This window comes from Colobus angolensis, unplaced genomic scaffold (genome assembly GCF_000951035.1).
Source record: "Colobus angolensis palliatus isolate OR3802 unplaced genomic scaffold, Cang.pa_1.0 Scaffold247, whole genome shotgun sequence".
Classification (NCBI taxonomy): domain Eukaryota; kingdom Metazoa; phylum Chordata; class Mammalia; order Primates; family Cercopithecidae; genus Colobus; species Colobus angolensis.
Window position 1 is genome coordinate 1,767,244 of NW_012115677.1, and position 23,383 is coordinate 1,790,626.

The 23,383-nt window shown below is 39.2% G+C and overlaps 1 protein-coding gene across 4 annotated transcripts in view; it reads right to left on the reverse strand.

Annotated features, from left to right (window-relative positions):
- The window catches only part of METTL8 (methyltransferase like 8), a 107,533-nt gene that overhangs the window by 52,297 nt on the left and 31,853 nt on the right, over window positions 1-23,383 (reverse strand). For 3 of the 4 annotated variants that reach the window (XM_011945931.1, XM_011945930.1, XM_011945932.1), the window contains one exon: window positions 11,546-11,700. The exons of the other annotated variant lie outside the window; for it this stretch is intronic. In XM_011945931.1, the coding sequence (XP_011801321.1) occupies window positions 11,546-11,688 (143 nt within the window). In that variant the 5' untranslated portion in view covers window positions 11,689-11,700. The remainder of the gene's footprint in view (window positions 1-11,545; window positions 11,701-23,383) is intronic. 4 annotated transcript variants of the gene reach the window in all.

Consider the following 23,383-nt stretch of genomic DNA (forward strand, 5'->3'; position numbering starts at 1 on the left):
CCAAAGGAATATAAATCATTCTACTATAAAGACACATGCACATATGTGCTTACTGCAGCACTATTTACAATAGCAAAGGCATGGAACCAACCCAAATGTCAATCAATGATAGACTGGATAAAGAAAATGTGGTACATATACACCATGGAATACTATGCAGTCATAAAAAAGAATGAGATCATGTACTTTGCAGGGACATGGATGAAGCTGGAAGCCATCATCCTCAGCAAACTAACACGGGACTAGAAAACCAGACACTGCATGTTCTCCCTCATAAGTAGGAGTTGAACAATGAGAACACATGGACACAGGGAGGGGAACAACATGCACAGGGGCCTGTTGGCGGGTGGAGGGCAAGGGGAGGGAGAGCATTAGGACAAATCCTAATGCATGCAGGGCCTAAAACCTAGACGACGGGTTGATAGGTGCAGCAAATCACCATGGCACGTGTATACCTATGTAACAAACCTGCACTTTCTGCACATGTATCCCAGAACTCAAAGTAAAATTAAAAAAAAAAAAAAAGAAGAAAAAAAGAAAAGAAGACTACAAGAAAAAAAAATACACACACACACACACACACACATCTGGGCCAGGCGCGGTGGCTCACGCCTGTAATCCCAGCACTTTGGGAGGCTGAGGCGGGTGGATCGCCTGAGGTCAGCAGTTCAGGACCATCCTGGCCAACATGGTGAAACCCCATCTCTACTAAAAATACAAAAAATTAGCTGGGTGTGGTGGCGGGTGCCTTTAATTCCAGCTACTTGGGAGGCTGAGGCAGGAGAATCACTTGAACCTGAGAGGCAGAGTTTGCAGTGAGCTGAGATCGAGCCATTTTACTCCAGCCTGGGCAACAGAGCGAGACTCTGAAAAAAAACAAACACACACAAAAACCCCAAAAAACACACATGTGTGCTGAACATGTAAAAAACCAAAAGAACTATGTAAGAAACAGGGCATGAGGAATCAGATGATAAGTAAAATTTTTATATAAGGAAAATTACATAATGAAGAATTCTTGGGATGTGAACTCCATTGAGATTCTGGAAACTGTCTATTATTTAAGTGGGTTGCATAATAGAAATCATGTTGCAACACACAGTCTTACCTTGGATCTACAAAAAAAAGGCTTAGCTCAGTGTTTTTAAACTAAAGGTCATAAACCTTGGTGAGTCCTGAAATCAATTTAGTTACTCTAAGCAACCCTTGAAAAAAGAAACAGAAACAGAGTAGAATAAAATAAATGGAAAATACTGGGTACACACCTCACATGGTAAAAACTGTACTGGAAACTTTTGTTCCTGTTTTATATATGTGTATATGTTATGTACACATGTGCTGGTCCATGATGGAAAGTGTGTTTCTTACTGGGAGCATGCCAATGGCCTAGCTGATGTAGTCATGTAATACAAGTGCTTAGTGCTTCCTTATAAATGGCTGAGATCCTTTAAAAGTTTCTATATGCTTAAACCAAGAACATTGTGGAATAAGGAATGATTTTTCCAAGTAACCGTGTAAGTTCCTCAATACAGACAGATCTCAGGGCCATGTCTCAAAAGCATTTTGAATATCGTTTCCTGTCACCACCCTCCAAAATTGATAAATGTACTAAGTATGATTAAAAGACAATAGGCAGAATGTAAAATGGTTCCGTCACTGTAGGAAACAATTTGAGTTTCTCAAAAACTTAAACACAGAATTAAAACATGACCCTGCAATTCCACTCTTAGGTATATATTCCAAAGAAATGAAAGCAAGGCCCCAAACAAGCAGCAATATTCACAAGAGGCAAAACAGTGGAACAGCCCAAATGTCCATTGGTAGATGAATGAATAAACCAACTGTGATGTATACAAACGATGGAATATCATTCAGCCATAAAAAGAACAAAGTGCCTATTCATGCTACAAGGTATATGACCCTCCAAGATATTATGCTAAGTGAAAGATGTCAGACATAAAAGGTCACATTGTATGATTCCATGTCTATGAAATATCCAGAATGACTGGGTGCGGAGGCTTATGTCTATAATCCCAGCACACTGGGAGGCTGAGGCAAGTGGATCACTTGAGCCCAGGAGTTCAAGACCAGCATGGGCAACATGGAAAAACCCCGTCTATACTAAAAATACAAAAAATTAGCCAGCCATGGTGGCACACGCCTGTAGTCCCAGTTACTTGGGAGGCTGAGGTGGGAGGATCACTTGAGCCCAGGTGGTCGAGGCTGCAGCGAGCTGTTACCATGCCACTGCACTCCAGTCTGGGTGACAAGGCAAGACCCTGTCTCAAATAAGCAAACAAACAGATAAAAAATGAAAGACTAGACCAACTATGGTGGCTCATTCCTGTACTTTCAGCACTTTAGGAGGCTGAGGCAGGAGGATTGCTTCAGCCCAGGAGTTCAAGACCAGTCTGGGCAACACAGTGAGACCCCATCTCTATAAAAAATAAAAAATTAGCCAGGTGTGGTAGCACACACTTGTAATCTCAGCTACTTGGGGGGCTGAGGCAGAAAGATCACTTGAGCCCAGGAGGTCAAAACTGCAATGAGCTGTGATTGTGCCACTGCACTCCAGTCTGGATGACAGAGCGAGATGCTGTCTTTAAATTAAGTAAGTAAGTAAGTAAGTAAGAAAGTAAAAGACTATAGGCAGTTATAAGTACTAGTAATATAAACACCCAGAATCTGGAAGGCAAATCTTTCTCAGGATATTAGAAACTAAATAAAAAAGAGTATCTTTATTTTTTCTTAAAATTAAAAAAATATATTGTCATACAGAGAGTAAATCATCCTTACAAACCAAAGGCTAAATGGAAAAATGAACTGTAGATAATTCTGAGCAACACCTCTAAGAGAAAATTGACATGTACTTTTCTAGAAACATCTTTAAAAAATCAAATTCAGGCTGGGTGTGGTGGCTCGTGCCTATAACCCCAGCATTTTGAGAGGCCAAGGCAGGAGGACCGCTTGAGGCCAGGAGTTCAAGACCAGCCTGGGTAACATGGCAAGACCCCCTCTCTAAAAAAAATAAAATAAGACAAAATAAAAAATTAGCCATTATGGTGCCATTGTACTTCAGCCTGGGTGACAGAGCAAGACCCTGTCTCAAAAAAAAAAAAAAAAAAAAAAATCAAATTCAGCAAGAGAGGAAATAACTATTCTTAAATATAAAGGAGAAAATAAGCAAACAAAAACTTTTGAACAGAATTTTGGACTTGAAGGATGGGGAGACAAAACCATGTTTCGTTTAATTTACAAATCTTCGCTTTAAGAAGAAAAATATGTAAAAAAGGTGTGTGGGAAGATAATGTGAATCAACTACCTTCCTCTTCCCTGGGTGAAACAATTTTTATTACTGCTCTTACAGTGTGTATTTGTGTTGGTATAGAGTTCACCACAGGTGTCAGATACAGACTGGCCAACCCCTTGGGGGGTATGCTATGAAGACAGATGGCTGTCTAGACTAGATCAGTGTTTTTCAAACTGAGTAACAGAGCCCTAAGGGTCCTGTAGGCTGCTACAGTAAATGAAGAGAAGTGAGAGGGAAAAGGAAGTGGTGCTGTTGATGCTCCAGGCCTCTATGCCAACTTCATTCAGGGCAGGTTTGCTTTTATCTTTTAAATCCTAGGATTCCATGTTAAAGCTACACTTGAAAATAATTCTGTTGCTAAAGAAAATTATAAAAACCACTGGACTGGATCAAGGGTTCCCAAACCTGGCTCCTCAACAGAATTACTAAAAGAGCCTAGGCCGGGCGCGGTGGCTTAAGCCTGTAATCCCAGCACTTTGGCAGGCCAAGACGGGTGGATCACGAGGTCAGGAGATCGAGACCATCCTGACTAACACTGTGAAACCCCGTCTCTACTAAAAAATACAAAAAACTAGCCGGGCGAGGTGGTGGGCGCCTGTAGTCCCAGCTACTCGGGAGGCTGAGGCAGGAGAACGGCGTGAACCCGGGAGGCAGAGCTTGCAGTGAGCTGAGATCTGGCCACTGCACTCCAGCCCGGTCGACAGAGTGAGACTCCGTCTCAAAAAAAAATAAAAGAGCCTTTTCAAGTTAGAAATTCCTGGGTCATACCTCTAGACCTACTGAAATAGTAACTCCCTGAAGGATTCTTGTGCAGCCAGCCCAAAGCTAGCCCAGGTGTTTGAGAAGCGCAGGACCAGATGATCTTTGCTTTCCTGAGTCTATGACAAAACGACTTAAATCAGTAGGCAAGAATCTCAGGCAAGAGAGCACGTGGTAGCAGATGGAAAAAGAGAATACAGATAGCTAAATCACTAGGGTCTAATGAAGAAAACAAAAAAACTGGTAAATGAGGAGCTTGCCTAAGATCAGAAGTTGCTCTGGAGATTTAATTGCCTGGCAAAGGGCCCATTTCATCTTAATAGCCTGCGATAACTATCCATATTGGTGATGGTAGTCAAAATGGTTTAATGGAGCAGCTGTCCAAAAAAGTATAACGTGAACCACATATGTAGTTTTAAAATTTCTAGTAGCCATGGTAAAGAAAAGTAAAAATAAAGAGGTGAAACCAATTTTTAAAATATATTTTATTTAGGCCAGGCACAGTGGCTCACGCCTATAATCCCAGCACTTTGGGAGTCCGAGGTGGGCAGTTCGCCTGAGGTCAGGAGTTTGAGACCAGCCTGGCCAACACAGTGAAACCCTGTCTCTACAAAAAATACAAAAATTAGCTGGGCATGGTGGCGATATGGAAGAGAAGAGCATGGTCCCTTTAAATGATACAGAAGCGGGGAAGGCAAATGCTAGCTAGAGGACGACATGGTCCACGGCTAGGGCTCCACCCACACGAACCTAGGTGAGGACAGGCATTTCCTGCCCAAATGTTGTATTTTCCCAAGACTGCCCTGGCCTGCCACGTCCCCATCCTATGCCTATAAACACCCCCTCTCCCCCAGACCCTAGCAGGCAGACACATAGGTGGCTGGACATCGCGAGAAGCACATCAGCAGGAACCAGCACACCAGCAGTCCACCAACCAGCAGAACGACATTTGGCCAGGGCAGCCAGAGGAGAGCCCAGTCCAATGAGCCAGGGGAAAACCATCTCTCTTCTGGCTCCCCCATCTGCTGAGAGCTACTTCCACTCAGTAAAACCTTGCATTCATTCTCCAAGCTCATAAGTGATCTGATTCTTCCCCTACAACAAGGCAAGAACCCAGGGATACAGAACGTCCTCTGTCTTTACGACAAGGCAGGGGTATAATTGAGCTAACACAAGCTGCCTATGGATGGCTAAACTAAAAGAGCACCCTGTAACACACGCTCACTGGGGCTTCAGGAGCTGTAAACACTCGCCCCTAGACACTGTCAGGGGGTCGGAGCCCCACAGCCTGGCCATCTGTATGCTCCCCTAGAGGTTTGAGCAGTGGGTCACTGAAGAAGTGAGCCACACCCCCATCGCACATCCTGCGAGGGGGACATGGGAGCTTTTCCCGTTTCAGTGGTGCATGTTTATAATCCCAGATACTCAGGAGGCTGAGGCAGGAGAATTGCTTGAACCTGGGAGGTAGAGGTTGCAGTGAGCTGAGATTCCATCACTGTACTCCATCTGGGGTGACAAAGTGAGACTGTCTTATTTAAAAAATATATATATATATGTACATACATGTATATATATGTACGTATGTGTATATATAATATATATGTATGTGTATATATAATATATATGTACGCATGTGTGTATATATAATTTAACTGCATATATCCAAATTTTCATTCATTTTTAACATATAATTCAATATAAAAATTATTAATGAGATTGTTTACCTTTTTTGTACTAAGTTTTAAAAATCTTACAGTACATCTCAATTCAGCCCAGTTATTAATATATTTCAAGTGCTCAATAAACACATGTGGCTAGTGGCTACCATATTGTACAGTGTAGAACTAATTAATTAAAAAATCAATGTATTCCCTTTCAAAATTGAGATTCAGTAGCAATCAAAATATAAAAGGCCCGTGAATCACTTTCTTAGCCCCACAGATGCTGTTCCAGAGGCTAGTCTGATAGCAATTTTGTCTGCAGATATCATGCCCGACTTGACTTCTTCAGCTCTGACCACTCTCCCTCTTCCCAGCATCAGTGTCTGCGTGCTGGACATTTACACCTGAATGTCCTGCTCACAAAGCCTATTCAAAATGTCTAAAACCAAATTCACCATCTTTCTTCCAAAATAAAACAAATACATTTACCTCTTGATTTTCCTATTTCTATTAGTTACTTAAGATTAAAACTTCAGAGTCAACTTCTTCCTTTTTCTTTACTCTGCACAAGCACCAAGTTCTATTTATTCTTCTGTCATGATCTCTTGCTCACTGGACCTTTCTTGCTTCTAATTCTTCCTGCTGATCAGTATAGTATGGTGTTACTAAATATATACACTTAATACACTAGCTATAATGTCATTTATCTTCAGTGGCTCTATAATGCCTTATACTTCAGCTATGAATTCAGGACCACGCACAATCGTAAACCTACCCCCGCATCTGGCCTATGTCATTCTGACCTTATCTTTCACCAATCTCCTAGAAAAGCCTTTGTTAAGGCAAACTATCCTATGCTCTCTCTCCTGAAAATGCCTTATATTTCCTCATCTCAGTGCTTTATGATTTTCTATCCAACTAGAATGCCCTTATTTCAGTTTACCTATTCAAAGCATTAATTCAACAAATATTTGTGTGTCAGGCATTGTGCTATGTACTGGAGGCAATATAAATAGGGGCATATCTTGTATAATTATGCTTTGCTTTATCACATTTTACAGTTACTGCATTTTTTACATATTGAAGGTTTGTGGCAACCCTGCATTGAGCAAGTCTATCGGCACCATTTCTCCAACAGCATGTGCTCACCTCATGTCTCTGTTACATTTTGGTAATTCTTGCAATATTTCAAACTATTTCATTATTATTGTATCTGTTATGAGCTGTGATCAGTGATCTTTGATGTTACTATTGTAATTGTTTTAGAGCACCATGAACCATCCCCATATAAAACAGCGAATTTAATTGATAAATATTACGTGTGTTCTGACTGCTCCACTGACCCGGCTTTGCCTGTCTCTTTCCCTCTCCTCAGACTCCCCTATTCCCTGAGAAAAAACAATATGAAATAAGTCCAGTTGATTACCTACAGTAGCCTCTACATGTTCTAGTGAAAGGAAGAGTTATGTATCTCTCACTTTAAATCAAAAGCTAGAGAAGACTAAGCTTAGTGAGGAACGCCTGTTGCAAGCTGAGATAGGCCAAAACCTAGGTCTCTAGCACTAGTCAACTTGTGACATGCAAAGGAAATACTCTTAAAGGAAATTAAAGATGCTACTTCAGGTTGAGTGCTATGGCTCACAGCTGTAATTCCAGCACTTTGGGAGGCTGAGTTGGGAAGATCACTTGAGCTCAGGAGTTCAAGACCAGCCTGGGCAACATGGTGAAACCCCATCTCTACAAAAAATACAAAAATTAGCCAGGCATGGCGGTGAATGCCTATAGTCCCAACTACTTGGGAGGCTGAGGCCAGAGAATCACTTGACCCCGGAGGAGGTTGAGGCTGCAGTGAACTGTGACCACACCACTGCACCACTGCACTCCAGCTTGGGTGACTGAGTCTCCCTGTCTGAAAAAAATAAAATAAAATAATGAAAAGATGCTACTCCAGTGAATATATGAATGAACACATGCTATTTCTCATGAAATAGCATTACTGATATGAAGAAAGGTTTAGTGGTCTGCATAAAAGATAAAACCAGCCACAATATTCCCATAAGCCAAAGCCTAATCCAGAGCAAGGCCCTAACTTTCTTTGATTCTATGAAGGCTCAGAGAGATGAGGTAGCTGCAGAAGAAAAGTGAAGCTAGTGGAGGTTGGTTCATGAGGTTTAAGGAAACAAGCCATCTCCATAGCATAAAAGTGCAAAGCAAAGCAGTAGGTGCTGATGGAGAAGCTGTAGCATCAAATTATCCAAAAGATCCAGCTAAGATCACTGATGAAGGTGGGTACACTAAAAAACAAATTTTCAACGTAAATAAAACAGTTTTCTATTGGAAGAAGATGTCATCTAAGACTTCCTTTTTTTTTTTTTTGAGACAGAGTCTCGCTCTGTTGCCCAGGCTGGAGTGCAGTGGCGCAATCTCGGCTCACTGCAAGCTCCGTCTCCCGGGTTCAAGCCATTCTCCTGCCTCAGCCTCCAGAGTAGCCGGGACTACAGGCGCCCACCGCCACGCCTAGCTAATTTTTTTTTGTATTTTTAGTAGAGACGGGGTTTCACCATGTTAGCCAGGATGGTCTTGATCTCCTGACCTCGTGATCTGTCTGCCTTGGCCTCTCAAAGCGTTGGGATTACAGGCGTGAGCCACTGCGCCCGGCCAGATGCCATCTAAGACTTTCATAGTCAGAAAGGATAAGTCAATGCCTGGCTTCAAAGCTTCAAAGGACAGGCTGACTCTCTTGTTAAGGGCTAAGGCAGCTGGTGACTTTAAGTTGAAGCCAGTGCTTATTTACTATTCCAAAAATCCTAGGGCCCTTAAAAATGATGCTGAATCTACTCTGCCTATACTCTATAAACGAAACAACAAAGCCTAGATGACAACATATCTGTTTATAGCATGGTTTACTGAATGTTTTAAGCCCACTGTTAAGACCTAATGCTCAGAAGAAAGAATTCCTTGAAAAATATTACTGCTCAATGACAATATGCCTTGTCACCCCACAGTTCTGATGGAAATGTACAAGGATATTAATGTTGTTTTCATGCCAACTAATACAATATCCATTCTGCAGCCCACGGATCAAGGAGTAATTTCAACTTTCAAGACTTACTTAAGAACTACATTTCGTAAAGCTACAGCTGCCATAAATAGTAATTCCTCTAGTGGATCTGGGCAAAGTAAACTGAAAACATTCTGGAAAGGATTCACCAATCTACATGCCATTAAGAACATTTGTGATTCATGGGAGGTCAAAATAACAACATCAATAGGAATTTGGAAGAAGCTGATTCTAATGGATGATTCTGAGGGGTTCAAGACTTCAGTGGAAAAAGTAACAGCAGATATGGTGGAAACAGCAAGAGAACTAGAATTAAAAGTAGGGCCTAAAGATTTATGCTGAATTGCTGCAATCTCATGATAAAACTTGAACAGATGAGGAGTTCCTTTGTAGGGATGAGCAAATTGAAGTAGCTTCTTGAGATAGAATCTACTTGGGGTGAAGACACTGTGAACACTGTGGAAATTACAACAAAGAATTATGTTGCGGGAAGTCAGGGGACCCTGAACGGAGGGACCGGCTGAAGCCATGGCAGAAGAACATAAATTGTGAAGATTTCATGGACATTTATTAGTTCCCCAAATTAATACTTTTATAATTTCTTACACCTGTCTTTACTATAGTCTCTGAACATAAATTGTGAAGATTTCATGGACATTTATTAGTTCCCCAAATTAATACTTTTGTAATTTTTTACGCCTGTCTTTACTTTAATCTCTTAATCCCATCATCTTCGTAAGCTGAGGATGTATGTGGCCTCAAGACCCTGTGATGATTGCGTTAACTACACAAATTGTTCATAAAGCATGTGTGTTTAAACAACATGAAATCTGGGCACCTTGAAAAAAGAACAGGATAACAGCGATGTTCAGAGAACAAGGGAGATAACCATCAGGTATGACTGCCTGAGAGCCGGGCAGAACAGGGCCATATTTCTCTTCTTACAAAAGCGAATAGGAGAAATATCGCTGAATTCTTTTTCTCAGCAAGGAACAGCCCCGAGAAAGAGAAGGCTTTCCTAGGGGTAGGTCCCTAAAATGGTTGCTCTGGGGATGTCTGTCTTACATGGTTGTAGATAAGGGATGAAATAAGCTCCGGTCCTCTGTAGTGCTCCCAGGCCTATTAGGATGAGGAAATTCCGGCCTAGTAAATTTTAGTCAGACCAGTTGTCTGCTCTCAAACCCTGTCTCCTGATAAGATGTTATCAATGACAATGCATGCCCAAAACTTCATTAGCAATTTTAATTTCGCCCCAGTCCTGTGATCTCACTCTGCGTCCATTTGCCTTGTGATATTTTATTGCCTTGTAAAGCATGTGATCTCTATGACCCTATTCTTACACTCCCTCCCCTTTGAAAATCACTAATAAAAACTTGCTGGTTTTGCGGCTTGCGGGGCATCACAGAATCTGCCGACATGTGATGTCTCCCCCAGAAACCCAGCTTTAAAATTTCTTTCTTGTGTACTCTTTCCCTTTATTTCTCAGACCGGCCAACATTTAGGGAAATAAAAAACAATTTACATGGAATTATTGAGGGTGGTTTCCCCCAATAGAATTTAGACATAATTTAGACAACAAAGAATTTAGACATAATTCTAAATATTAAACAAAATATTTAGAATATCACATATACTTAGTTGATAAAACAGTGGCAGGATCTGTGAGGACTGACTTATTTTGAAAGTTCTACTGTAGGTAAAATGTTATCAAACAGCATCACATGCTGCAGAGAAATCTTCCATGAAAGGAAGAGTCAGCTGATGAGGCAAATTGCATTGTTGTCTTATTTTAAGAAACTGCCACGGCCACTCCAACCACCACCCTGATCAGTAAGCAACCATCAACACTGAAGTAAGACCCTCTGCCAACAAAAAGATTATGACTCACTGAAGGCGCAGATGACTGTTAGCATTTTTTAGCAAGAAATTACTTTTTAATTAGGTTTGTACATTGTTTTCTTAGACATAATGCTATGGTATACTTAAGAGACTACAGTATAGTGTAAACATGACTTTTATATGCACTGGGAAACCAAAAAAAATGTGTGACTCACTTTATTGCAGTATTTCCTTTACTGCAGTGGTCTCAACCAAACCTACAACATTTCTGAGGTATGCCTGTAATCCTAACCTCAGTTTCCCTCACTTTAAGACTTTCTGACTATGCCCAAAAAGGAGTGGTTTTGCATTACTAAGTTGTTCTCATATGGCACATAGTCTGTAACACTCATTGAGCTCTCACAATTTACTGCCTTGTATGGGTAATTGTCAGCTTTTTCTGTAAATATCTATCTTTCCAAATAGTGTGGATTCCCTGAAAGCATGGACAAGAATCTTATCAATGTGATCTCCCTGGTGCTCAGTAAGCCGCAGGTACTGATACGCATTTGTCGGATGACAAGTATGAAAAAGAGGGAAGGGACTGTGGAGCTGGAGGAGGGCCCCACCTAGGAAAGAATCCTCACCCCCACCCAGTGACAGCAGGCAAATCAGGATCAGAGGTAAGCAGGAAGGGCCTGCAAGAACTCCAAGGCTACTAAAAGCACATGGGAAGTTTCACCTTTCCAATTCCATTTGCAATGAAATTCAGAATCGGCAACACTTACGTCAGGATTGGTTACCCTAGCTTTTGGACTTCCACAATGTGAGTTAGGTCATCAGCTTTAAAAACCCTTTCTTAGTTCTAAATGAAAATAATACCACTGGTGATATTTAAGAAACACACATAATATCAGACTTGAAAAGAAAACTCACCACGTGTTGTGTTCAAAAACTTTGGCTGGGTCAGTTAAAATCCTTGATCCCAGAGGGGCCACTGGGTGGTAACCACTTTGGTATCTGTGTGGCACCTTTCCTAGCCTTAGACAGGAAATGGAATTTCTCCAAATCATGTTCATCCTAAGCAGTACCTAAAAAGTTACAAATGATTAATTAGTCAACATAGATTAAACAGTGTATTGTTTACCTAACACTCAAAACCTGGTTCTAAAGGTTTTCAATCTGAGAAAGCACAGGGAATCTAGAAACTTTTTAATGAAAGATGAGCATAACAGCTTCTCTCCTGAAGTATATTCAGGCCAAGAGATGGGAAAGAAATATTTAGGGTGGGCAACACTGGCTGGCTTTTTTGTGAAAGCCATAGCCTTGACCAACTTTGTTTTGTTAGACATTTTATTTGCTCATTTAATTTTTAGTGCATGACCAAAGCATGTAAGTTCAAAATCTGAATTTGTGTACTAAAGACAGTTTTTTGTTTTTTTTTTTTTAAAGTAATGTTATTTTTTGGGGGGTAATTCTAGGAAAACATATTTCTAGGAAATATTTTGTGACCACTAGACAAAAATCCCAAGTATGGTAGAAAAATAAAAAAACAAACCTGTAACTCTCATTCTCTGTGCTGAAATGAATAATATGAAAATCAGTCAAATAAATATTAAGACAGAATCGTAGCAATTCTTAATTCTAACAATCCTGTATACATATATTATTAAGAATAGTCAGCAATATGGATGCAAAATAGATTTCCCTGAACAAAATGCATGCTTTGCTGGGCACGGTGGCTCATGCCTGTAATCCCAGCAGTTTGGAAGGCTGAGGAGGGTGGATCACTTGAGGTCAGGAGTTTGAGACCAGCCTGGCCAACGTAGGAAAACCCCATCTCTACTGAAAATACAAAAAAAAAAAAGAAAAAATTATCCAGGAGTGATGGTATGCTCCTGTAATCCTAGCCACTTGGAGGCTGAGGCAAGAAAATCACTTGAACCCAGGAGGCGGAGACTGCAGTGAGCTGAGATTGTGTCACTGCACTCCCACCTGGACAAAAGAACAAGACTCTGTCTCAAACAAAACAAAACAAAAATGCATGCTTAAGGCCAGGTGCAGTGCCTCACGCCTGTAATGCCAACATTTTGGGAGCCCAAGGCGAGAGAATTACTTGAATCCAATAGTTCAAGACAAGCCTGGGCAACATAGTGAGACCTCATGTCTCCACAAAAAAAAAAAAAAAAAAAAAAATTACTCGGGGGTGGTGGTGCCCGTCTGTGGTTCCAGCTACATGAGAGGCCGAGCCTAGAGGATGAGGCTATAGTGAGCCATGATCGTGCCACTGCATTCTGGCCTGGGTCATAGAGCAAGACCCTGTCTTAAAAAAAAGGAAAAAAAAAAATGCTTACATCCTAGCTCAAGAGAAGAATCATCTGCTGATTAGCCCAAATCCATCTCCATTTCTGGAAGAATAACAAACATTTAAAGAGTATGTCATCTTAATTACATACTTGTAAATGTGTCACTTTAAAATCTTTATGGAAAAGTATTAAAAAGAAGCTCTAAGGAGCTTACTTTTTCCAATAAGAAACCATTGTAATACTGCTTGACATTTCAGTTGTTCATCACAACGTTCAGCCTAATGCTGTCAGCTGTCAGGTGGAAACAGATGCTAAAAGGTGTGTGTATGTAATATGCATCACAGATTACTGGAGGTGCTATTAGGCGTAAAAATGCCATATACTGTGCACTCTTTACCACCCTACTGAAAATGAACAGGTTAAGACTGTGAATTCCAAAATGAACTGCAGAATGTCAAAAACAGCTCTTTGTACTTTTAAATATAAAATTCAAGATTTTCCTTTTGGAAAAAAAAAAAGTGGGGGCATAGTTACACATACCAACAAGACTGTAATGGTTCCATTCAAATGTGACTTAACAGTGACGAGAAATGAAACCTTCAACAGCAAGTGCAGATGCTCCTGTTTCTTATTTGTTTTCCTTCTCCAGTAAATGCAAGCTCTTTGGTGGAGGCAAATGAAATGAAATGCTCCACCTACTACCACCTTTACCCTGATGTGCCTTTGTTCTTTTTGCCTGCCAATGTTCCACATAAGACTATCAGTGTTCTATAAAACCCTACCTGCAAAATTATTTTTAGAGCTCTTTCTGCAGTGAATAGTATTCATAAAATCTTCTGTATGCTGAAGAGTAGAAATTGATTACACCTAGAAAGAGAGGCAATTCATGCTCAAAAGTATAAAATGATGTAAATGTTTCCTACCCAGGAAAGGCAAATCAAAATGGAATTTCAATCCTTTAAATAATCACGTGATACTTATCTATACCCATTTATATATAGAAGAGGGAAGAAAAAAAAGTAAGAGTTTCTTTCACTATAAATGACCAAGAGCCTCTGTAGACAGAGACAAAAAGATATAACCAGATTGGATTATTAGGCAATTCAGGAAAATGTCAGAGAAATGTGAATCTTGCAGGCTGCTAGTCTGTGGAGAAAGCATAGTGTGACCAGGGTCTAAATATGTGGCAATTTCCCTATTTAGGCAGCTGTTTCTTTAATTAACCACACAAACATCTTTATTTCACTTACTTATCCATAACAGTTATGCACAGCCTTGCATTGCTATTTATCTTATTATATAAATATATAATAAACGTATATAGACTATATAATATCAACACATAATAAAATTATATAAATGCCTTCTCACTTAAATTGCAAGCTTCTAGAGGCAGCACCAAGCTGCTCATGAATTGTTTGACTGATTACATAAAAATGTATTTGTCTGACGTAAGTCTCATTGGATGGAAGTTACTTCATATTTTCCAGGGTGGATCCTAACTAAGATCCTTGCAGTGTGAAGGAAGTGACAGAAGAATGTGACAATATACAGGTAGCTATCCAATTATATTAACTACAATGATTAACAAATATGTGCTTTGTATTATCACTACCATGTTAGCCTAAGGTTTGCTAGGTCATGGTTCAATTTTGTGGGAAAAGAAGGGCAGGGCCAGCCCCAAATAAAATTCTGGTAGAAAAAGTAGGTTTCTGCCACCAGAATGACCCAATCCCTTTATGTACCTTCTCTTAGCTCTTTTTTGGCATACTCTAATTTGAATACCAGTTTAACTCAGATATTATTTGCATAATATCTTATTCACACAAAACTGTGTGAATAAGTAATATTTTTATTTGAAACAACACAAAGAGGTACAGTTAAAATATTCCATTCATCTAAAAAAAGGCAAGAAAGGAAGAACAGAGGAATGAAAAACAAATAGGACAAATAGAAACAAATACAACAAATAGGACAAATAGAAAACAAATACCAAGATGGCATATTTAAACCCAACCATATCAATATTTACAATAAATGTAAATGGGTTCTAATTAAAAAGCAGATTATGAACTTGGATTAGAAAAAGTAAGACCCAGCAATATACTGTTTATAAGGCAAGCACTTTAAATATAAAGAAACAAATAGATTAGCATAAAAAAAGGTATACTATGCAAACACTGCATAAGAAAGCTGGTGGGGCTATATTAATAGACAAAGTAGACTTCAATGAAAAGACTATTATAGAGAAAAAGAGGGACATTTAATAATGATAATAAGCCAATTCATCAAGACAACATAGCAGTCTTAAATATGCATGTACCTAATAACAAAGCTGTAAAATAAATGAAGCAAAAAGACAGAACTTTCTAAAAGAACTCAACAAATTCACAGTAATACTTGGAGATTTTAACAACCCTTTATCAGTAATAAATAAAAAAAACAGCAACAAGCTATCAAAAAATCAAAAAGGATAAAGAAGATTTGAACATTATTAACTTGACCTAGATGATATTTATAGAAAGAACATCATATGTAGCAATAGCAAGAATACACATTCTTTTCAAATGAACATGGAATATTCACCAAGGTAGACCATATGGTGGGCTATAAAACAAGTCTCAATAGATAAATTTGGCTGGCTAGGCACAGTGGCTCATGCCTGTAATCCTAGCACTTTGGGAGGCCGAGGAGGGTGGATCACCTGAGGTCAGGAGTTTGAGACCAGCCTGGCCAACGTGGTGAAAAACTGTCTCTACTAAAAATACAAAAAAAAAAATTAGCTGGGTATGGTGGTGGGTGCCTACAATTGGCTGAGGCACAAGAATCACTTGAACCTGGGAGGCGGAGGTTGCAGTGAGCCAAGATCGTGCCACTGCACTTCAGCCTGGGCGACAGAGTGGGACTCTGTCTCAAAAAATAGATAAATAAATAAAAATAAATCCCCAAATATTAAAATTATACAGTGTGCTTTTGGCTATAATAATATTAAATGTTAATATCTTGATGAACTAACTTGTATTAATAAATGTCCCTTCTTATCTCTGGTAATAGTCATTTTCTTGAGGTCTACTTTGTCTGATATTAACACAGGCCTACCAGGTGTCTAATGTAATGTCGTGTATGGCATGTTGTGTATCTTTTAAAAAAATTTTAGTCTATTTGTGTGTTTTTATTTTTTATTTTATTTTTAATTTTATTTTATTTTCTGAGACAGAGTCTTGCTGTATTGCCCAGGCTGGAGTGGAGTGCAGTGGTGCGATCTTGGCTCACTGCAAGCTCTGCCTCCCAGGTTCACGCCATTCTCCTGCCTCAGCCTCCTGAGTAGCTGGGACTACAGGCACCCGCTACCACGCCTGGCTAATATTTTTGTTTTGTATTTTTAGTAGAGATGGGGTTTCACCGTGTTAGCCAGGATGGTCTCAATCTCCTGACCTTGTGATCTGCTCGTCTCGGCCTCCCAAAGTGCTGGGATTACAGGGGTGAGCCACCACGCCCGGCCTTATTTGTATGTTTACATTTAAAGTGCTTTTCTAATAGGCAGCATATTGTCAATCCTTGCTTTTTTATCCAAATTCAAAATAATAATGATAGCTACAAAAGTTTCCAAATGTTAAGGAATTAAGCAACACAGCTATAAATAACCTATGAGTAAAAGAACAAATCTGAAATTAGAATATATTTTGAACTGAAATCTCAAAATATCAAAATTTATGGGATGCAACTAAAGCAGTGTAGAGAGAGAAATTTATAGTTTTAAACATTTTTATTAGAAAGGAGAAAGATGTCAAATCAATAATCTCAGCTTCTTTTTTTTTTTTGACAAGGTCTTGCTCTATCACCCAGACTAGAGTACAATGGCACGATCATAGCTCACTGCAGCCTTGAATTCCTGCAGTCAAGTGATCCTCCTGCTTTGGCCTTCCAAGTAGCTAGGACTACATTCATGTGCCACCCACACCTGGCTACTTTTTTTTTTTTTTTTTTTTTTTTTTTTAAGAGACAAGGTCTGCCTATGTTGCTCAGGCTAGTCTTGAACTCCTGGCCTCAAGGGATCCTCCCACCTCGGCCTCCCAAAGTGCTGAGATTTACAGGCATCAGCCACCTTGCCTGGCCTCAGCTTCTATCTTCGCAAGCTAAAAAAATAAGAATAAATTAGACCTAAAGTAAGTAGAAAGAAGGAAATAATAAAACAGAAAGCAATGAAATAGAAAATAGGGCCAGGCATGGTGGTTCACGCCTGTAATCTCAGAGCTGTGGGAGGGAGGTCAAGGTGGGCAGATCACTTGAGGCCAAAACTTTGAGACTAGCCTAGGCAAAATAGTGAGACTTTATCTCTAAACAAACAAACAAACAAACAAAATTAGCCAGTGCCTGTAGTCCCAGATACTTGGGAGGCCAACGAGGGAGGATCACTTGAGTTCAGGAGTTCAAGGCTGCAATGAGCTATGATCATGCTATTGCACTGCATGCTGGGTGACAGAGCAATACCCTATCTCAAAAAAAAAAAAAAAGAGAGGGAGGGAGGGAAGGAGGGAAAATGAGCAAAGCAGGGAAAAATCAAAGTCAAAAGTTAGTTCTTTGGAAAGATTAATAAAACTGATAAACTTCTGGCAAGACTGATATCAAACATGTGTTTCACAAAACACAAACTTCCAATAATAGGAATGAGAAATGAGATATCACCACAGTCCTTACAGACATTGAAAAGCTAATACTGGGATATTATGGACAATTTTATTGCATTCATTAGATGGGACAAAGTCCTTGAAAACCATAACTTACCAATAATAACAAAATAACACAAGAGAAAATCTGAATAGCCCTAAATTTATTAATTACATTTGTAATTAAAATCGAAACAAACAACACACCTAATAGGATGGCTGGTATTTAAAAACAACAGCAACAACCCAGAATATAACAAGTATTGGTGAGGATGTGGAGAAATTGGGAAATTGGAGCCCTTATTCATTGCTAATGGAATATAAGATGATGATGATACAGCTGCTATGAAAAAACATCATGGTGCCGGGCGCAGTGGCTCAAGCCTGTAATCCCAGCACTTTGGGAGGCCGAGACAGGCGGATCACGAGGTCAGGAGATCCAGACCATCCTGGCTAACACGGTGAAACCCCGTCTCCACTAAAAAATACAAAAAAAGCTACTTGGGAGGCTGAGGCAGGAGAACGGCGTGAACCCGGAAGGCGGAGCTTGCAGTGAGCTGAGATCACGCCACTGCACTCCAGCCCGGGTGACAGAGCAAGGCTCCGTCACAAAAAAAAAAAAAAAAAAAAAAAAAAAAACAGTATGAAGAAGGCAACAGAAATTTCCACAATTCCTGATAAGGTGTTTCAGTTTTTTTAAATTTACTATGTGAAAAATCTGAGAACGTGGTCCTGACCCTTCACTTAACTCAAACTAATGTCACATCAAAGGCATATATTGTACCAACTTTGCCCACAGGTTCCCATTTTTAGCTCACCATCCTATGAAGGTCCTTCCTCTTGAATCCTAAGAGGGCCAAAATGAAACAGAAAAAGCATGACTTTAGGGGCATGCCGCGTGAGATCTTAACGCTAAGGCTCAGTCATGAATAGGCAATGGCTAAAGCAATCACTAAGGAACAGGCAAGAAAGAAAATGAAACTCATTCAAGTATTAGATTGACAGTGTCGTTAAAAATCGCATTTATTATGCTACCAAATATAAAGAAGCATACCAAGAAAAGCTGACAGACTTCCTGCCAGCTCTAGGTGTAGGTAGATATGTGCCTATTTTAGAATGTAAGGAAAAGAACAAATGTATAAAAGGACTTGGGTTCAGCATACATAGTAATCTGACAAGCCAAGGAGAAGGTGGTTTTAATAGGTTCCAGTTGCCTGAGCAGACTACCACCACAATGAGCATAGTGGCAAAAGCAGCAGCCTTGATACAGAAGGCCAACGTGTGGGGAGCAGATCTCTCCCTAGCTACAAATTTTTGCTAGATGCTTTGCCTACCACTAAAATGGAGTCCTTTTCACAATGATTCATACATCTGCCTGACCATATCAACAAACTATAACATATGCTACAGGAATAGGTAAAATGTGTGTAATGCACATGACAAAATACCTCTTAACTGCAAATTTTGCTTTTGGGGAGCAACAGTTTCAAGTAATACTGTTTTTTTTTTAAAGAAGGATTTTAATAAAAGGAAAGACTCCAGAGTATATTTTACAAATTGAAAAAATATTTTAGAAAGTAAAGGCTGAACACAGTGGCTCATGTCTGTAATCTCAGCACTTTTGGAGGCCAAGGCAGGAGGACTGCTTGAGCCCAGTAGTTTGAGATTAGCCTGGGCAACACAGAAAGACCTCATCTCAAAATAAAAATAAATAAATAAAAGAAAATAAAGCATCAATTCCAATATATCTTCCATGTAAATTTCTTTTTTTTTTTTTAGAAAAGTTAAATATGTACCATGTGTGATGACCTATCCTCAGTAATATAGAGTATATTATCTTATTTAGCTTCCATTCCCTGTCAAGGGGTACTGTTTTAAGGAAAAAAACCTATAAAGGACGAAGTAAATTAACAGGCCTAAAGTCACCCAGCTAAAAATTGACAGAGATTCAATTCCAGTCCAAACAGTCTAATTAAAGAATCCACATTCTACCTTTTTGGATTTTTTGTTTTTGCTTTTTTGAACAGCATTATTATTCACATACATATAATTCACCCATTTGCCTTCTACTTTTGTATACCACATATACAAGAAGGATCATGTTACTGACTCCCCAGTCTTTACTGGGGTTGCTAATTTGTTGTAACTGATTTCAGGAGGCCCAGAATTCCTTCTCTCCCTTCATCTCTCTCAACTGTTTCTCTTGGGCCTTAATGAAAGAGCAAGCAATGCCATTGGTAGCCAGCAGTCCCCAATTAGGAGAGCACAGTCATTCTCTTACTTGGCTTGTCACAGTACTATATATGCTGAAACCATATATAACAATATGTATAGTATGTACTCAAATCTCAAGGTGCAGACAAAGGGCTCTTGCATCACCTAAATAATGTAACATTTTAACACCCAGGTCTTTTCACTGGTTTGATTTTGCAGAGCTGAGTAGTAGAGACAAAGAACGACTTCTTAGATCCCTTGCTTTTTAAGCTGGTTCCTAAGACTGCTTTCTTGCATCTTAATATTACTAGAGGAACACCAAAGAAATAGAGCAAATAGTACTGCTGTTTGTATGAATCTATAACAATTATCCTTGGGGCACTTAGCTAGCTCTAGGAAAAACTATTTGTAAAATTCCCCAAGGATGATTCCCAGTTGTCTCAGCTTGCTGCAACCCCAGGGAGAGGACCTGCTATTAACCATACACTAAATGCCAGTCCACCATTTAAAAGTTAACTTCCCTTCAATGTTTCCTGACTTCTGAGTATCCTCTAAATAAATAAATTAGAGAGACATTCATGTTTTCACCTTTGTAACTGTTTAGCATTTCTTCTCAGCGGGGAAGCTGGTACAAAGGTTTTCATTCAGAGCAGCAAACATCATCTAGAATGAAGTTGCACTACACATTACCTGAGAGGCTAGCATTAATGAGAACAAATTAAGTGCTACTGCTGTACTTTTTTAGAGAGTGAAAGCTGACAGGTAAGAAACACTTAAGTATCAACTACACTGCAGTGAAAACCGAAGCTTCAATTAACCCTGGCAATTTCAGAGAACTCGGAGGGTGACCATCTGCCAGGCAAACAGCTTAGGCAACTCATGCATCTTGTTGTAATCTTTCTTTGGATGATTATAATTTCAGGGTATAAATAAGGTTATTAGCAAGAACAGAACAACAACAATAATTACAGTAAGTATTTGCAGAGCACTTTGATCACAATATGACGTCAGTAACTCTGCAGCTTCAAAATGGGAATCTCATGCTTAGTGTTTGTTCTCCATGACTGCCCTGAATGGTGGCTACACGATACACTCACTCACACAAAAAGAGGCAACTGGGACTCAGAAGTTAACTCTCTAACAGATTTAATGTAAGCTCATCTCAAAGCCATCTCAATCTAAAATATCTGAACTATTCTTATTTCTCTGGACATTGTCTCTAAACACGTTATACTGGGCCAGAATGAAATTGGTTTTAACTTATTTACCTGGCATTTCACATTTAGACTTCTGTGTACAGAACAGGAAAAAAGCTTGGATTCTTAATGGCATCACTGAACAGGTAAACCAGTGATAGTCTATCTCTGGACTTCTTGCTAGGTGAAAAAAGTAAATCCTTTTGTATTTTAGCCACTATTAGGTTTTCTGTTATGTAATACATATTATTGTTAAGTCCTGGGATTTCAGAGACAAATCCATCTGTTTTCTGCTCTCAAGAATTACCATTAAGTGAAGAAGAAAGAGATGCAAACAAAGAGTCCTGACATGATATATAGTAAAGGTAAGTACAAAATGCTATTGGAGCACAGAGGAGTGAATGATTAAGTCTACTAGTGGTGGCTCTAAGAAGCTTTCTGGTGGAGGCAATATTTGTGCTGGGTATAGAAGAATGAGTAACATTCCACGGAGAAAAGGGTAAAAGCCAGGGAATTTCAGGCAGGATGATTAGCACAAATAAAGATTAAACAGGTATGAAAACATGGAATATTCAGAGAATAAAAAGTAATATAGAAAAAGGTGCTGACCTAAATAATTCTGGATATGAATAGTGTCTATAAAACTAAAGGCAACAGGAATGGTAATAAGCATTGTACTCTAGTAGATAAAGGGTTAACAATTCTGAACTCAGTACACAAGGAAATCAGAATTGAACAATTAGTAAGTAGGTGATACTTGGTAGACGCCAGGTTTCTCATTGTTGGAATGGGAGGTTACAAACAAAGGGAAGAAAAGGCTAGAATAATCTATATGGTGATGGCTTAGAATGTGAGTCATTTGTATGCACTCATATTTAGCTTAATATACATATGTTCCATATAGAAATATTTGTAGATATGTATGTATACATTGATTAGTATACACACATATATTTCCTTACTCCGTCATCTGAGAGGGCCTAGAAGTCACCACATCCCGGTGGCAACAAGCACACCCAGTACCCAGATTTTCATTTCTAACCATTCTCTAATAAAACAAAACCATGGCTCCTTGGAGAAATGGCTGATTCTAGGATTGAGGCAGAGAATATAAGATGAGCCAAGAGCGTCTTATAGTGCCAGAAAGTAAGGAAGTGCACCCACACACCCCAAAAAACAAAAAAACCTACAGTGCTGAGGGCATTGTCAAAAGGACATGGGAGCCAACTGAACGTGCACCCAATGGCCAAAGTTAGAACACTCTGACCAACAAAATAAAAAGTAGTTTTAGATTACAATCCAAAGAATAAAATAAATATCCATGTATCCATACTCATATAAATGATTAAACAAATAAATGAGGGAGAAGAGAGAAATCGTCCATGCAAATAGTTACTAAATAATTTATGTAAATAAACACTCTTCCCTTAAGGAGGTGGAATATAACTCCTCATTAAGTGTGGGCAGCACATAGTGACTTCTTTCTAAAGAGTTCAGTGTGGAAAGGGGGAAAAAATAACTCTGCAGCGGAGTAACTTGACAAAGACTTTCTCAGCCAGGTGATCAAGGTTAACATAAACAGTGATAGTGCTGATAGTATGTATTCTTGCTTTGATGTGATAAAAACAGCACTTTACCTCTCTATGTTCTTCCTCCCCAACCCCCATAACTTTAGTCTAATCATAAGAAAACTATCAGATAAACTCCAGTTGACAGACATTCTATAAAATATGACTAATACTCCCCAAACTGTCAAGGTCATCAAAAACAAAGTCTGAGAGACTGCCAGAGCCAAGCAAAATAAGGAGACATGATAACTACATGTAATGTGGTGTCCTGGATGGAATCCTGAAACTCAAAAAAGTCATTAGGTAAAAAGTAAGGAAATCTGAATAAAATATAGACTTTAGTTAACAATAATGTATCAATATTGGTTCATTAACTGTAACAAATGTACCACAGGAATCTGTTACTAATAAGGGAGATGGGGTATGGACTATATGGAAACTCTCTATACTAACTTCACAGTTTCTTCATACATCTAAAAGTGTTCTAAAATTAAAAATGTAAAACAAAACAATTTTGTACGACTACAGACTATGATGTAAGGGGCAGACAGGTGGAGTGGGGAGGTGGTTATAAGGCTGGAAAGTTAGGCAGAGGCCAGATAGGAATCTTTATGTACACCAAATTAAGCAGTTTGAATATTTTCTCATAGGCAATGCAACAAACAGAATTTTAAATAAGAGAGCAAGATGATGAAATCTGTTCAGTAGTCCCCCCCATCCTGTCTGCAGGGGATAGGTTCCAACATCCCTAGTGGATGCCTGAAACTGTGAATAGTAACAAACCCTATATATACTGTGGTTTTTCATATGCGTACGTAGCTAT